This window comes from Nerophis ophidion, linkage group LG09 (assembly GCF_033978795.1).
Source record: "Nerophis ophidion isolate RoL-2023_Sa linkage group LG09, RoL_Noph_v1.0, whole genome shotgun sequence".
Taxonomy (NCBI): domain Eukaryota; kingdom Metazoa; phylum Chordata; class Actinopteri; order Syngnathiformes; family Syngnathidae; genus Nerophis; species Nerophis ophidion.
Genome location: NC_084619.1, coordinates 2,908,493 through 2,926,633, shown reverse-complemented (window position 1 = coordinate 2,926,633; position 18,141 = coordinate 2,908,493). Strand labels below are relative to the sequence as shown.

The window sequence follows — 18,141 nt, the reverse complement described above, 5'->3', positions numbered from 1 at the left end:
TTTTCCAGTAGGGCCATACAATAGGGCGCTCAGAAAGGATGACGTCATGTACAAAAGCTGTGTTTGGAAAAGCAACTATTGCATACCACTTTTAATATTTTTTTAGCATTCACATCCGCGTGAGGAAACAGTGATTGACTTTGATTGATTGAAACTTTTATCAGTAGATTGCACAGTATAGTACATATTCCGTATAATTGACCACGAAATGGCAACACCCAATAAGTTTTTTAACTTGTTAATCAAAGCCACAAACACCAATCATTTGAAACAAGCTGTGCAACATTTATTATGATTGTTATTATTATTTTTTATGCAAAGTGTATCTTTTAATTTTGTAGATGAGCTCATGCCCATCTTCTGGGTGTTGTTGACAAATGGCTTTCGCTTTGCATAGGATCACTCGTCCTGTCCCCTTAGCAGGAAAACAGCCCCAAAGCATGATGTTTCCACCCCCATGCTTCACAGTAGGTATGGTGTTCTTGGGATGCAACTCAGTATTCTTCTTCCTCCAAACACCACCAGTTGAGTTGATACCAAAATGGATACATGGATGATACAGCAGAGGATTGGGAGAATGTCATGTGGTCAGATGAAACCAAAATATAAGTTTTTGGTATAAACTCAACTGGTCGTGTTTGGAGGAAGAAGAATACTGAGTTGCATCCCAAGAACACCACACCTACTGTGAAGCATGGGGGTGGAAACATCATGCTTCGCGGCTGTTTTTCTGCTAAGGGGACAGGACGATTGATCCGTGTTAAGGAAAGAATGAATGGGGCCATGTATCGTGAGATTTGGAGCCAAAACCTCCTTCCATCAGTGAGAGCTTTGAATGCTTGACCAAATACTTATTTTCCAACATAATTTACAAATAAATTCTTTAAAATTCCTACAATGTGAATTCCTGGATTTTTTTTCCACATTCTGTCTCTCACAGTTGAAGTGTACCTATGATGAAAATGACAGACCTCTGTCATCATTTGAAGTGGGAGAACTTGCACAATCGCTGGCTGACTAAATACTTTTTGGCCCCGCTGTATCCATCCATCTATTTGAGAGTCAATTTCCTGTTGCAGTTCAATCGCTATAATGTCGCAGTCTCACATTTTACACCACAGTTTAGAAGCGTGTCTTTCAATGGAATCAATGTGCTTCCTCTTCCAATTGCATGGCGTACATATAATATAGCGCGTGCAGTAGCGTAGGCTCTATGCAAGAATGTTTGATGGTCAACGTGGACCCGAGCTAATGGTCCATTCATAATACAGCCCGGCTGAGCTACGTCCGGCAAGTTGGATCATTTTTCTCTTCTGCCTTCTCCCCCCGCTCTCATTCACCAATTTCTTTGCGGCGACCTAAGCTGCAGTAAAATAAAATAACATTGTCAATCTGGTCGCAGGAGGAAGTGGCCAAATATGACAGAATATGCGAGGAGGCCTACACCCGTTCCAAGGACGAGAAGATCTCCAACATTCGACACTGGCTGGACTCCCCCTGGCCTGGTACTTGACTGTCTTCTTCATCGTGGTCCTTCCTTCCGCTTTTTAATGTGTGCTTTTCTCCTTGTAGATTTCTTCACGGCAGAAGGAGAACCTAAGACCATGAGCTGCCTTCCCACGGGCTTGGACGAGGAGGTCTTGCGGCACATTGGCCGGACTGCCAGCTCGGTGCCTCTGGAAGATTTTACGATACATCCCGGTGAGCTTTTTAAACAAAAGACGCTGGTTTTACGTCCTACTTTCTCATGCACTTCAAAGCATTATTACAGTTTTTTTTTTAAAGACACTTTTTGCTTACGCTTTGAGCCCTGCGGCTTATAAAACGGTGCAGCTAATTTATGGATTTTTGATTTAATGTTTTGTATTGAAGTTTAAGTTAAAGTACCAATGATTATCAAACACACACCAGGTGTGGTTAAATTTGTCTTCTGCATTTGAGAGCAGTGGGCAGCAACCCTAACCCTAACCCATATATGGTGATTTAACCCCCAATTCCAACCCTTGATGCTGAGTGCCAAGCAGGGAAATAATGGGTCAACTAATCGATTAAATCGATTAAAGTACGAGCAAACATTCCAAGCAGTGCAGACTGACATAAAAGCCACACAGAGAAAATTGCTGTCACTATTTATGTGTGGACAAGTGTAGCCTACCTTGGCAATACATGCCACTACATTTGAGTTGAACATGAAGTCAATCTGCCTTACGACCATGCCACTAGAGGAAAGACATTCAGCATCCAACATTGCAGAGTGGTTGGAATAGGTAGTAGACAGCTTTGAAATTCCCCTTAGCAAAATTATTGCTATTGTGCTGGACATTCGGTGAGCTTTTTTGGACTCCCCCTGGCCTGCTACTTGACTGTCTTCTTCATCCTGGTCCTTCCTTCGCTTTTTAATGTGTGGTTTTCTCCTTGTCGATTTCTTCACGGCAGAAGTATAGGTCAACTAATCGATTAAATCGATTTTTTAACGACACTTTCTGCTTACGCTTTGAGCCCTGCGGCTTATAAAACGGTGCAGCTAATTTATGGATTTTTGATTTTAATGTTTTGTATTGAAGTTTAAGTTAAAGTACCAATGATTGTCACACACACACCAGGTGTGGTTAAATTTGTCTTCTGCATTTGAGAGCAGTGGGCAGCTTTGCCCGGGAATCATTTATGGTGATTTAACCCCCAATTCCAACCCTTAATGCTGAGTGCCAAGCAGGGAGGCAATGGGTCAACGAATCGATTAAATCGATTAAAGTACGAGCAAACATTCTAAGCAGTGTAGACTGACATAAAAGCCACACAGAGAAAATTGCTGTCACTACTGATGTGTGGACAAGTGTAGCCTACCTTGGCAATACCAGCCACTAAATTTGAGTTGAATGGAACATGAAGTCAATCTGCCTTACGACCATGCCACTAGAGGAAAGACATTCAGCATCCAACATTGCAGAGTGGTTGGAATAGGTAGTAGACAGGTTTGAAATTCCCCTTAGCAAAATTATTGCTATTATGCTGGACATTCGACACTGGCTGGACTCCCCCTGGCCTGGTACTTGACTGTCTTCTTCATCGTGGTCCTTCCTTCGCTTTTTAATGTGTGGTTTTCTCCTTGTAGATTTCTTCACGGCAGAAGTATGGGTCAACTAATCGATTAAATCAATTTTTTAAAGACACTTTTTGCTTACGCTTTGAGCCCTGCGGCTTATAAAACGGTGCAGCTAATTTATGGATTTTTGATTTAATGTTTTGTATTGAAGTTTAAGTTAAAGTACCAATGATTGTCACACACACACCAGGTGTGGTTAAATTTGTCTTCTGCATTTGAGAGCAGTGGGCAGCTGTGCCCGGGAATCATTTATGGTGATTTAACCCCCAATTCCAACCCTTGATGCTGAGTGCCAAGCAGGGAGGTAATGGGTCAACTAATCGATTAAATCGATTAAAGTACGAGCAAACATTCCAAGCAGTGCAGACTGACAGAAAAGCCACACAGAGAAAATTGCTGTCACTACTGATGTGTGGACAAGTGTAGCCTACCTTGGCAATACATGCCACTACATTTGAGTTGAATGGAACATGAAGTCAATCTGCCTTACGACCATGCCACTAGAGGAAAGACATTCAGCATCCAACATTGCAGAGTGGTTGGAATAGGTAGTAGACAGCTTTGAAATTCCCCTTAGCAAAATTATTGCTATTGTGCTGGACATTCGACACTGGCTGGACTCCCCCTGGCCTGCTACTTGACTGTCTTCTTCATCGTGGTCCTTCCTTCGCTTTTTAATGTGTGGTTTTCTCCTTGTCGATTTCTTCACGGCAGAAGTATAGGTCAACTAATCGATTAAATCGATTTTTTAACGACACTTTCTGCTTACGCTTTGAGCCCTGCGGCTTATAAAACGGTGCAGCTAATTTATGGATTTTTGATTTTAATGTTTTGTATTGAAGTTTAAGTTAAAGTACCAATGATTGTCACACACACACCAGGTGTGGTTAAATTTGTCTTCTGCATTTGAGAGCAGTGGGCAGCTGTGCCCGGGAATCATTTATGGTGATTTAACCCCCAATTCCAACCCTTGATGCTGAGTGCCAAGCAGGGAGGTAATGGGTCAACTAATCGATTAAATCGATTAAAGTACGAGCAAACATTCCAAGCAGTGCAGACTGACATAAAAGCCACACAGAGAAAATTGCTCTTACTACTGATGTGTGGACAAGTGTAGCCTACCTTGGCAATACATGCCACTACATTTGAGTTGAACATGAAGTCAATCTGCCTTACGACCATGCCACTAGAGGAAAGACATTCAGCATCCAACATTGCAGAGTGGTTGGAAAAGGTAGTAGACAGGTTTGAAATTCCCCTTAGCAAAATTATTGCTATTGTGCTGGACATTCGACACTAAATTGAGCAAATTGGCTAATTCTGGCAATTTATTTAAGTGTGTATCAAACTGGTAGCCCTTCACATTAATCAGTACCCAAAGAAGTAGCTCTTGGTTTCAAAAAGCTCGGTGACCCCTGGGTTAGAGTGTCCGCCCTGAGATGGGTAGGTCGTGAGTTCAAACCCCGGCCGAGTCATACCAAAGACTATAAAAACGTGACCCATTACCTCCCTGCTGGGCACTCAGCATTAAGGGTTGGAATTGGGGGTTGAATCACCAAAAATGATTCCCGGGCGCAGTCACCACTGCTGCTCACTGCTCCCCTCACCTCCCAGGGGGTGATCAAGGGGATGGGTCAAATGCAGAGGCCACCTTGTCTGAGAGCATCGACAGTGTAGACCTGGAAGTAATTGGATTGTGCGAGTGTATTTCAGAGGCTAGTCTAATAGATCTTTTTTTTCCGGCGCTAATTTATTCACATTGGAATTCCTTTCCAAACATCCCAACATCAAGCCAAGGTTTTAGTGTTCACTGTCCGCAACAACACCTGTTATTTCTCTGGCTGCAACCTCCCTGTTTCTGCTCGCTCATCTAAAAGAAGGACCATTTACTAGTATTTCTTTTGTGTGTGTGTGTGTGTGTGTGTGTGTGTGTGTGTGTGTGTGTGTGTGTGTGTGTGTGCCTTCCAGGTCTGTCTCGCATCCTGCGCAGCCGAGCAGACCTGGTCAAGAACCGTCAGCTGGACTGGGCCCTGGGCGAGTACGTGGCCTTTGGATCTCTTCTGAAAGATGGCATCCACGTGCGGCTCAGCGGGCAAGATGTGGAGAGGGGCACTTTCAGGTGAGACGGTACCTCATCAGGCCCACCTGCACTATTGGAATCATAACCAATACCGTGCTCCCTCGCTTCATGTTGGGCTTACGTTCCAAACAACAATAGTAAGTGAAATCCACGTAGTAGAAGTTGATTTTTTTTCGTTCATGGTCCTGAGATGAAGTGGTGACTTGTCCAAGGTGTACGCTGAGATAGGGTCCAGCACCCCCCGCCACCCCGAAATGGACAAGGGGTAGAAATGGATGGATATCGTTTGAGGTGCTTACTGTGAGGTCTGTCACACCGCTGCCTCTACACCTGGCTGTTATCTACCACCCCCCAGGGCCCTATTCGGACTTTATCAATGAATTCTCAGAGTTCGTTGCTGATCTAGTGACGCGCGCCGATAATACAATTATAATGGGGGACTTTAATATCCATATGAATACCCCATCGGACCCACCGTGCGTAGCGCTCCAGACTATAATTGATAGCTGTGGTCTTACACAAATAATAAATGAACCCACGCATCGCTACGGTAATACGATAGACCTAGTGCTTGTCAGGGGTATCACCGTTTCCAAAGTTACGATACTCCCGTATACTAAAGTATTGTCCGATCATTACCTTATAAAATTCGAGGTTCAGACGCATGTTCGTCAAACTAATAATAATAATAACTGCTATAGCAGCCGCAACATTAATACGGCCGCAACGACAACTCTTGCTGACCTACTGCCCTCGGTAATGGCACCATTCCCAAAGTATGTGGGCTCTATTGATAACCTCACTAACAACTTTAACGACGCCCTGCGCCAAACCATTGATAACATAGCACCGCTAAGGTTAAAAAAGGCTCCAAAAAAGCGTACCCCGTGGTTTACAGAAGAAACTAGAGCTCAGAAATTATTATGTAGAAAGCTGGAACGCAAATGGCGCAAGACTAAACCGCTTGGGATGTTTTCCTGCTGGCTCCGCTGTGAACGGGACTCTCGCTGCTGTGTTGGATCCGCTTTGGACTGGACTCTTGCGACTGTGTTGGATCCATTATGGATTTAACTTTCACAGTATCATGTTAGACCCGCTGGACATCCATTGCTTTCCTCCTCTCCAAGGTTCTCATAGTCATCATTGTCACCGACGTCCCACTGGGTGTGAGTTTTCCTTGCCCTTATGTGGGCCTACCGAGGATGTGGTAGTGGTTTGTGCAGCCCTTTGAGACACTAGTGATTTAGGGCTATATAAGTAAACATTGATTGATTGATATACATTTTTGTTTTTTTTTCATTTAGAGGATTTTGTTTTTTTCCATTTACTTTGCATTTTTTTTGGTTTACAGGTTATTGTTTTTTTTATGTATTATGGTTTTTTTGTTTACAGTCCTGTGTAGTATCATATAGGCGCACTTAAAGGGGAACATTATCAGCAGACCTATGTAAGCGTCAATATATACCTTGATGTTGCAGAAAAAAGACCATGTATTTTTTTAACCGATTTCCGAACTCTAAACGGGTGAATTTTGCCGAATTAAACGCCTTTCTGTTTATCGGTCTTTTAACGATGACGTCAGAATGTGACGTCGCCGAGGTAACACACCCGCCATTTTCATTTTCAACACATTACAAACACCGGGTCTCAGCTCTGTTATTTTCTGTTTTTTCGACTATTTTTTGGAATCTTGGAGACATCATGCCTCGTGGGTGTGTTGTTGGAGGGTGTAACAACACTAAGAGGGAGGGATTCAAGTTGCACCACTGGCAAGAAATCCCACATTGAATGTGCCAGAGTGTCTGCACATTTGACCGGCGATGCTAAGACAGACATGGCACAGAGATGTATGGATAACCTGCAGATGCATTTGCAACCATTAAGTCAACGAAATCACAAAGGTGAGTTTTGTTGATGTTGTTGACTTACGTGCTAATCAGACATATTTGGTCGCAGCAAGACTGCCAGCTAATCGATGCTAAAATGCTACGCTAATCGATGCTAGCATGCTATTTACGCTGGCTGTATGTACATTTGAAACTAGATACCCACATTTAATGCAAAACAAACACTTACCAATCAACGGATTTAAGTTGCTCCCGTGTCACAAGATGCAAAAGTCCTGATCGTTTGGTCCGCACGGATTCAGACTCTGATTTCAGCGGCTTAAGCGATTCAACAGATTACGCATGTCTGAAAACAGATGGTCGGAGTATGGAGGCAGATAGCGAAAACGAAATTGAAGAAGAAATTGAAGCTATTGAGCAACTAGCTATTGACGCTATTCGGCCATAGCATGGGTGTACCTAATGAAGTGGCCCATAGCATGGCTGCCTTATTAGCATCGCCGGTAAAATGTGCGGACCAAACGATCAGGACTTTCGCATCTTGTGACACTGGCGCAACTTAAATCCGTCGATTGGTAAGTGTTTGTTTCGCATTAAATGTGGGTATCTAGTTTCAAATGTACATACAGCTAGCGTAAATAGCATGTTAGCATCGATTAGCTGGCAGTCATGCCGTGACCAAATATGTCTGATTAGCACATAAGTCAACAACATCAACAAAACTCACCTTTGTGATTTCGTTGACTTAATGGTTGCAAATGCATCTGCAGGTTATCCATACATCTCTGTGCCATGTCTGTCTTAGCATCGCCGGTCAAATGTGAAGACACTCAATGGGGGGTCTGGCGGCAGATTTCTTGCCAGTGGTGCAACTTGAATCCCTCCCTGTTAGTGTTGTTACACCCTCCGACAACACACCCACGAGGCATGATGTCTCCAAGGTTCCAAAAAATAGTCGAAAAAAACGGAAAATAACAGAGCTGAGACCCGGTGTTTGTAATGCGAAAATGAAAATGGCGGGTGTGTTACCTCGGTGACGTCACGTTCTGACGTCATCACTAAAAGACCGATAAACAGAAAGGCGTTTAATTTGCCAAAATTCACCCATTTAGAGTTCGGAAATCGGTTAAAAAAATACATGGTCTTTTTTCTGCAACATCAAGGTATATATTGACGCTTACATAGGTCTGCTGATAATGTTCCCCTTTAACTAACCGGACCTTTTTTCTTTAGCCCCACATTCAGCACTGGCATCCTCTCCTCCTGCATGGAATGACAGCAGTCAAAACATTTGACTCTTTTACATATCGCCGTCCTTCCATCTGCATTGTTTTTATTTGTATTTTTTTTCCTGTCGCTCACTTCTTCTCACAGGAGCCGAGCATATTGGCGTGTTCCACTTGAGCGGGTGTATCAGAGGTACACCTAACTTGACGTGTTTGGCTGGGAATGCGTGCGCCCCCCCCCCCTCGCTAATGGGGCCCCCATAGACACGCCGTGTACTGAACGTGTGTTCACAGGACAGAGGGATGGAAATGACTAATGAGTAATAGAATTGGGTCGTAGGTTTGAGGAAAAATGGAAGCAAATGAAGGACGAAAGAGCAAAGGAAAGGAAAAAACGACCGACTGAAAAGATAACTCATCATTTGACTACACTGAAGGACATAATGTCATGGCTGTCTTGAGTTTCCAATAATTTCGACAACTCTTATTTTTTTTTGTGCTAGAGCAAGGCTGTCAAACTCAAATACAGAGTGGGCCAAAATTTTAAACGGAACAAAGCCGCGGGCCAAGGGTTGAACAAATTAACCTTTTAATGGGGACCCAAACAAGTTTTGCATTGAATATTGAACAAGCAAGGCTTATATAACTTTAGTGACATGCAAAATCCAGTTTCAAATAATAATAATAATTAAAGCTGCAAGCAGCGATGACCCAAGCCCTGGTCTAAGTCAGACATACATAGAGGTTTTTGTTTCATGTCTCTACGACATTCCTAACAGAAGTTAGAAGTTGTTTTGTCTGGGTTTTTTCCTAGGGGGCGCTAGAGCGCAATTTTGATTTTTTTTTTTTTTTTTATTAGATGGCAATTTTCGCCAGTCCTGATGTGTGTGTAAAATTTGGTGAGTTTTGAAGCATGTTAAGGGTGTCAAATTACAGCTCGCCGTTTCTGGATGTTGTTGATAAATGGCTTTCGCTTTGCATAGTAGAGATTTAACTTGCACTTCGAAGCATTTTAGGGGATCAAATTACAGCTCAAAGAGGCAAAAATGACATTTTATAGGAAACTTTGCACAGGGGTTCTTTGAAGGCGTGTAAAATCAAAACTGGAGCAGTAATCAAAACTCTATGAATAACTTTTAATCAGAAGGGTTCAATCTCTTTCCTGTGCGAGGAGTTAATGTTTGAAAAAAGGTGACAGGTTTTGACAAAACTTTTATTTTGAAGGGGTAATTTTTAACTTCCTTGATTTTTGCTGAAGGATGTCAATTATTAAAATGTAGGTCTAAGTGAGACCTACATAGAGGTTTTTGTTTCATGTATTTCCGGCATTCCTACCGGAAGTTACAAGGAGTTTTGTCTGTGTTTTCTTCCTAGGAGCAGTTTTTTCTGTGTTTTATTAAAAAATTGCGCTAGAGAGTTTTGGGGTTTGGTTTTTTCATTAGATCCCAATTTTCGCCAGTCTTGATGTTTGTGTCAAGTTTGGTGAGTTTTGAAGCATTTTAAGGGGGTCAAATTACAGCTCAAAAAGGCAACAATTGCATTTTTTGCGAAAATTTTGCTTCGAATGGGTTTCTGCAAAATTTTTGTTGATTTTTGCCCTAGAAGGTAAAATTATGAAATCTAGGTCTAAGTCAGCCCTACATAGAGGTTTTTGTTTCATGTCTCTACGACATTGCTAACGGACGTTACAAGCAGTCTGTTTTTTTATTTATTTTTTTTTATCCCTAGGGGGCGCTAGCGGGCAATTTTGATTTTTGGGGTTTGGTTGCCTAATAAGTTGGGAAGGTTTGCCTTACCGACGTGTGTGTAAAATTTGGTGAGCTTTGAAGCATGTTAAGGGGGTCAAATTACAGCGCGTAGGTGCGGAATAAAGAAAGAATAATAATAAACAATAAAACGTTAATTATTGGTCAGTTTGCTGGAAGTTTCCCGGAAGATTTAGTGCTGCAAGGGTTTCTGGGTATTTGTTCTGTTGTGTTACGGTGCGGATGTTCACCTGGAATGTGTTTGTCATTCTTGTTTAGTGTGGGTTCACAGTGTGGCGCACATTTGTAACAGTGCTAAAGTTGTTTATACGGCCACCCTCAGTGTGACCTGTATGGCTGTTGACCAAGTATGCCTTGCATTCACTTGTGCGTGTGTGTGTGTAAAAGCCACAAATATTATGTGACACACTGTTAGTATGGAGGAAAAGCGGACGTGACGACAGATTGTAGAGAACGCTAAAGGTAGTGCCTTAAATGCACGCCATCAATCGGTAGAAATTCAGGAGAATGGTTGCCCCGGGAGATTTTCGGGAGGGGCACTGAACTTTGGGAGTCTACCGGGAAAATGAGGAGGGTTGGCAAGTATGAGTATTAGCGGTGAATGCGGTGTTACAGCAGCACCGACGCTGTATAACACCGGCGGGCCAGCTCTAATGCTAAATTGACATTGCCTCAAGGGCCAAATTAAATTACACGGCGGGCCAGATTTGGCCCGCGGGCCAGAGTTTGACACCCATGTGCTAGAGTGATTGGAGCACATATTTTTTTGTCACAAAAAAAAAACATTTGTGAAGTTTTGTTGTTTTGTGAATTTATTATGGGTCTACTGAAAATGTGCCCAAACCTGCTGGGTTAAAAGTAGACATACGCAAACATACATGATCAATTTCGGTGATGTAGAAAAGTTACATGGCCTCTTAACATGTACTTGCCAACCCTCTCGGATTTTCTGGGAGACTCCCGAAATTCAGCGCCTCTCCCGAAAACCTCCCGGAAGAAATTTTCTCCCCAAATTCAGCGGAGCTGGAGGACACGCCCCCTCCAGCTCCATGCGGACCTGAGTGGGGACAGCCTGTTTTCACGTCCGCTTTCCCACAATATAAACAGCTTGCCTGCCCAATCACGTTGCAACATCTATGGATTTTAATAAAAAACTGCACACACGAGGAAGTTACATGAATTGATTTACGTGGACCCCGACTTAAACAAGTTGAAAAACTTTTTCGGGTGTTACCATTTAGTGGTCGATTGTACGGAATATGTACTGAACTGTGCAATCTACTAATAAAAGTATCAATCAATCAATCAATACAGCCATGGCGACGCCGTCTGTAATAGAGTGATCTATTGTGTCTGTCGCCATCTCCTGGTGAATGTTGGCTATAGCGTTATGGGGTTTCTTTTTGATTGGCAAAAGATTTATGTGGTGTTGCGCACCTGACGGCGAGTGACTCTCGCCAGTACGCAAATGGCAGAACAATGGTTACTCAAATAGTGAAAGATAAGTGTTTTGTTTTTTTTTAGTAACCAGCAAGCACAATACAGTTAGTAGAACTGTGTTTTTATTACTGTGTATTTGATAGGTGCCGTCTGAAATTCAACTATTTGTTTTATTTATATATATAATAAAATAAATATATATAGCTAAAATTCACTGAAAGTCAAGTATTTCATATATATATATATATATATATGTATATATGAAATACTCGAGTTGGTGAATTGTAGATGTGGATATACTCCTCCCCTCTTAAACACCACCCGCCCCAACCACGCCTCTGCTCCACCCCCGACCACACCCCCCACCTCCCGAAATCGGAGGTCTCAAGGTTGGCAAGTATGTCTCAACATCATGTGAGTTATTATGATTGACGACACTTGTTGACTTCTCTGAGCCCATTTAAATATGGCTCATGTGATGCAGTCATTATCAATCAATCAATGTTTATTTATATAGCCCCAAATCACAAATGTCTCAAAGGACTGCACAAATCATTACGACTACAACATCCTCGGAAGAACCCACAAAAGGGCAAGGAAAACTCACACCCAGTGGGCAGGGAGAATTCACATCCAGTGGGACGCCAGTGACAATGCTGACTATGAGAAACCTTGGAGAGGACCTCAGATGTGGGCAACCCCCCCTCTCTAGGGGACCGAAAGCAATGGATGTGGAGCGGGTCTAACATGATACTGTGAAAGTTCAATCCATAGTGGCTCCAACACAGCCGCGAGAGTTCAGTTCAAGCGGATCCAAGACAGCAGCGAGAGTCCCGTCCACAGGAAACCATCTCAAGCGGATCAGCAGCGTAGAGATGTCCCAACCGATACAGGCGAGCGGTCCATCCTGGGTCCCGACGAGCGGTCCATCCTGGGTCTCGACTCTGGACAGCCAGTACTTCATCCATGGTCATCGGACCGGACCCCCTCCACAAGGGAGGGGGGGACATAGGAGAAAGAAAAGAAGCGGCAGATCAACTGGTCTAAAAAGGAGGTCTATTTAAAGGCTAGAGTATACAGATGAGTTTTAAGGTGAGACTTAAATGCTTAGACTTGGTTACAAACGCGACAATGGGAAAGCCAAAGTGTCAGGTTCAAACACTGATGACATCTGTTATACAAGACAAAAGGCAAATAAACAGAGACAGAATGAAATTTGGACTCAGATCTGAGGAGAGACATGGCCACTGTACTCTCTGTACAGTCCTGCACCACGCTCTGCCCCAAGACCGGACTCCTCCTTCTTTATTTGACTTTCTACCACCCCTGCCCACAGTTGCTTCCTGAGTTTGAACATCAAATATGTTGTCTTTGTAGCATATTCAACTGAATATGGCTTGAAAAGGATTTGCAAATCATTGTATTCTGTTTATATTTACATCTAACACAATTTCCCAGCTCACATGGAAATGGGGTTTGTATTTGTGTCCAATTATTGGGGTCTTTTATGAAGTTAATGTAAAATATGCAATAATATAATCATGATTAATCCAAACGCAAACAAAACTAACACTGGTAGTAATATTGGTTGTATTTGTTTCAATACAAGGTTCATTTAAGTCCAATATTGATAAGCAGAAAATACACTGGGAAGGAAAAGTGAATGAAAAAGGAAATTAGGGATGTAATGTAACAGAAAGTAAGGCATAAAATAGAAAAGAAATGGAACATTTAGGGAGAATGGAGGATTCAATATTCTTGTTTTGGGTGACATACTAAAATAAAATGTTAATGATAGGAAATACCTCCTTCTTAATTTGCCGGATGGAGAAAACAACATTGTGCACCTGAATGAAAGAGTTCTTTGGGGATGGAGATCTTGCACATGTCCTGCAGAGCAAGCATGGATGCATCATGTGACCTCGTTAAACCACAGAATAATTACCGAAGATCTCATTTAAAGTGCAGAGATCTACAGTGGAAGCTTTGATTTGTCACATCCGAGTCAAGATTGTAATCAGCAGCTTTGGGTCGTTTCCTGCTCTTCTTCCGCCAGCTCGTTATTTCATAACCTCTCTGGTCTGTGTTTGTCTATTAAGTATAGTTTGATTGTTGCAGTCTTTTCTGTTCATTCCTCATTTTGTGTTATTTTTCAGCAGTTTTAAAATTGCAATTTAGTAAACTAAAGCGGCCGTATTGGCATGTGTTGCAATGTTAATATTTCATCATTGATATATAAACTATCAGACTGCGTGGTCGCTAGTAGTGGCTTTCAGTCGGCCTTAATATCAATCAATCAATCAATCAATGTTTATTTATATAGCCCCAAATCACAAATGTCTCAAAGGACTGCACAAATCATTACGACTACAACATCCTCGGAAGAACCCACAAAAGGGCAAGGAAAACTCACACCCAGTGGGCAGGGAGAATTCACATTCAGTGGGACGCCAGTGACAATGCTGACTATGAGAAACCTTGGAGAGGACCTCAGATGTGGGCAACCCCCCCCCCTCTAGGGGACCCAAAGCAATGGATGTCGAGCGGGTCTAACATGATACTGTGAAAGTTCAATCCATAGTGGATCCAAGACAGCAGTGAGAGTCCCGTCCACAGGAAACCATCTCAAGCGGATCAGCAGCGTAGAGATGTCCCCAACCGATACAGGCGAGCGGTCCATCCTGGGTCCCGACGAGCGGTCCATCCTGGGTCTCGACTCTGGACAGCCAGTACTTCATCCATGGTCATCGGACCGGACCCCCTCCACAAGGGAGGGGGGGACATAGGAGAAAGAAAAGAAGCGGCAGATCAACTGGTCTAAAAAGGAGGTCTATTTAAAGGCTAGAGTATACAGATGAGTTTTAAGATGAGACTTAAATGCTTCTACTGAGGTAGCATCTCGAACTGTTACCGGGAGGGCATTCCAGAGTACTGGAGCCCGAACGGAAAACGCTCTATAGCCCGCAGACTTTTTTTGAGCTCTAGGAATCACTAATAAGCCGGAGTCTTTTGAACGCAGATTTCTTGCCGGGACATACGGTACAATACAATCGGCAAGATAGGCTGCTGTAATATTCACATTAATGCATGTTGTCTTTCATAAGCACAAACTTGTAATGTTTTAGCCCTTTCCTGCTCTTGCTGCTTCTTTCCCAGTCACCGCCACCATGTCCTTCATGACCAAAAGATGGACAAACGCATCTGTGTTCCCATGAATCACCTGTGGACCGACCAGGCGCCGTACACGGTCTGCAACAGCTCCCTGTCGGAGTACGGTGTCCTAGGTAAGACAAAAATAATGCACACTGCAGTAAAACTGGCCCATTCCTCACGACTGTCCCTGCAGGGTTCGAGCTGGGCTTCGCCATGGCCAGCCCTGACGCCCTCGTCCTCTGGGAGGCCCAGTTTGGAGACTTTCACAACACAGCCCAGTGCATCATAGACCAGTTCATCAGCTCCGGTCAGGCCAAGTGGGTCCGCAACAACGGCATCGTGCTGCTCCTCCCGCACGGGATGGAGGGAATGGTGAGGAGAGGACCTGCTTCTCTGGCACCCGCATTAAATTATAGTCCCAAAAAGTATTTAGTCAGTCAGCGATTGTGCAAGTTCTCCCACTTCAAATGATGACAGAGGTCTGTCATTTTCATCATAGGTACACTTCAACTGTGAGAGACAGAATGTGAAAAAAAAATCCAGGAATTCACATTGTAGGAATTTTAAAGAATTTATTTTGAAAATAAGTATTTGGTCAAGCATTCTAAGCTGATGGAAGGAGGTTTTGGCTGAAAATCTCAGGATACATGGCCCCATTCATTCTTTCCTTAACACGGATCAATCGTCCTGTCCCCTTAGCAGAAAAACAGCCCCAAAGCATGATGTTTCCACCCCCATGCTTCACAGTAGGTATGGTGTTCTTGGGATGCAACTCAGTATTCTTCTTCCTCCAAACACCACCAGTTGAGTTTATACCAAAAAGTTCTATTTTGGTTTCATCTGACCACATGACATTCTCCCAATCCTCTGCTGTATCATCCATGTATCCATTTTGGTATAAACTCAACTGGTGGTGTTTGGAGGAAGAAGAATACTGAGTTGCATCCCAAGAACACCATACCTACTGTGAAGCATGGGGGTGGACACATCATGTTTTGGGGCTGTTTTTCTGCTAAGGGGACAGGACGATTGATCCGTGTTAAGGAAAGAATGAATGGGGCCATGTATCGTGAGATTTGGAGCCAAAACCTCCTTCCATCAGTGAGAGCTTTGAATGCTTGACCAAATACTTATTTTCCACCATAATTTACAAATAAATTCTTTAAAATTCCTGGATTTTTCCACATTCTGTCTCTCACAGTTGAAGTGTACCTATGATGAAAATGACAGACCTCTGTCATCATTTGAAGTGGGAGAACTTGCACAATCGCTGGCTGACTAAATACTTTTTGGCCCCACTGTATTATATTTGATACATTCCTGTCCTTAGGGTCCGGAACATTCATCTGCCCGACCTGAGCGCTTCCTGCAAATGAGCAAAGATGACCCGGATCACTTCCCTGTAAGCCCACCTCTATTTCCAAATCCCTCAATGGTTTGATGTACTGTATATTATAGAAAGGCTGGGGCCAAGGGGAAACAGAATACCTCATAGCCATAGCACACATAAACATGTGTGTAAGACATACTTGCCAACCTTGAGACCTCCGATTTCAGGGGGTGGGGGGGACGTGGTTGTGGGCGGGGTGTGGTTAAGAGGCAAGGAGTATATTTACAGCTATCCATCCATCCGTTTTCTACCGTTTATTCCCTTTTGGGTCGCTGGTGTCTATCCATCCATCCATTTTACTACTGCTTATTCCCTTTGGGGTCGCTGGTGCCTATCCCAGCTATAATCGTGCGGAAGGCAGGGTACACCCTGGACAAGTCGCCACCTAATCGCAGTATGTGTAGAAATCTTTATTTATAATTGAATCACTTGTTTATTCTTTAACAAGTTTTAGTTATTTTTATATCTTTTTTCCCAAATAGTTCAAGAAAGACCACTACAAATGAGCAATAGTTTGCACTGTTATACAATTTAATAAATCAGAAACTGATGACATAGTGCTGTATTTTACTTCTTCATCTCTTTTTTTCAACCAAAAATGCTTTGCTCAGATTAGGGGGTACTTGAATCAAAAAAAATGTTCACAGGAGGTACATCACTGAAAAAGGGTTGCGAACCACTGCTCTAGAAGCTGTGGATGTTATTGTCACATATGCATGCACAGTAGATGGCAGTATTTTCCTGTTTAAGAGTGTCACAACATTGCTGTTTACGGCAGACAAACTGGATGGATGGAAACTGCTTTACAGTAGACGAAAATGTGACTGCTGTTGTTGTGTGTTGTTGCCGCGCTGGGAGGATGTTAATGACACTGCCTTACAATAAACCCACATAAGGAACCAAGAACTTGCCCTCGATCATTCTACAGTTATAACCTCATTGGGCAGGCACTCTGTTTGTATTGTGGGAAAGCGGACGTGATCATTTTGCGATATTGCCATATTTTTGCTGAAAGGATTTAGTAGAGAACATTGACGATAAAGTTTGCAACTTTTGGTCGCTAATAAAAAAGCCTTGCCTGTACCGGAAGTAGCAGACGATGTGTGCGTGACATCACCGGTTGTGGAGCTCCTCACATCTGAACATTGTTTACAATCATGGCCACCAGCAGCAAGAGCGATTCGGACCGAGAAAGCGACGATTTCCCCATTAATTTGAGCGAGGATGAAAGATTCGTGGATGAGGAAAGTGAGAGTGAAGGAGTAGGAAAAAAAAATACGAGGGAAGTGGGAGCGATTCAGATGTTTTTAGACACATTTACTAGGATAATTCTGGAAAATCCCTTATCTGCTTATTGTGTTACTAGTGTTTTAGTGAGATTGTAAAGTCATACCTGAAAGTCGGAGGGCTGCGCTGAACGCCAGTGTCTCTCAGAGAAGCCAATGGATGACCCAAGATCACAGCTGCCTTTTTGACAGCTGCAGGAGGAGGTCGCATAATCCACTCAAGTCTTTGTTCGGTAAGAACCGACTGAATATCACAATTGGTTGACATGTGGTAGAGAAACATGTTCGCTTGACCCGCTCTGCGTTAGAGCTTCACAACAAACAAAGAAACACCGGCTGTGTTTCGGTTGCTAATCCACCGCTTTTCACCAACAGCATTCTTCTTTGACGTCTCCATTATTAATTGAACAAATTGCAAAAGATTCAGCAACACAGATGTCCAAATTACTGTGTAATTATGCCATGAAAAGAGACGACTTTTAGACGTGAGTGGTGCTGGGCTAATATGTCCCCTCCAACCAATAACGTCACAAACACACATCATTCCGCGACGTTTTCAACGGGAAACTCTGCAGGAAATTTAAAATTGTAATTTAGTAAACTAAAGCGGCCGTATTGGCATGTGTTGCAATGTTAATATTTCATCATTGATATATAAACTATCAGACTGTGTGGTCGCTAGTAGTGGCTTTCAGTAGGCCTTTAAAGGTATTTAAATGTAAAAAAAAGGAATGCATGCATTGGCTTTAATGACTCTAGAACAGGGGTAGGGAACCTGTGGCTCTTTTGATGTCTGCATCTGGCTCTCGGATAAATCTGAGCTGACATTGCTTAACACGATAAAAAATGA

The 18,141-nt window shown here is 43.0% G+C and overlaps 1 protein-coding gene across 1 annotated transcript in view; it reads left to right on the top strand.

Annotated features, from left to right (window-relative positions):
• LOC133558904 (2-oxoglutarate dehydrogenase-like, mitochondrial) overlaps positions 1-18,141 on the top strand; it is a 79,391-nt gene that overhangs the window by 40,803 nt on the left and 20,447 nt on the right. Inside the window, exons 13-18 of the mRNA XM_061910050.1 lie at positions 1,403-1,505; positions 1,573-1,701; positions 5,072-5,222; positions 14,619-14,746; positions 14,809-14,987; positions 15,946-16,017. Of these exons, the coding sequence (XP_061766034.1) occupies positions 1,403-1,505; positions 1,573-1,701; positions 5,072-5,222; positions 14,619-14,746; positions 14,809-14,987; positions 15,946-16,017 (762 nt within the window). The remainder of the gene's footprint in view (positions 1-1,402; positions 1,506-1,572; positions 1,702-5,071; positions 5,223-14,618; positions 14,747-14,808; positions 14,988-15,945; positions 16,018-18,141) is intronic.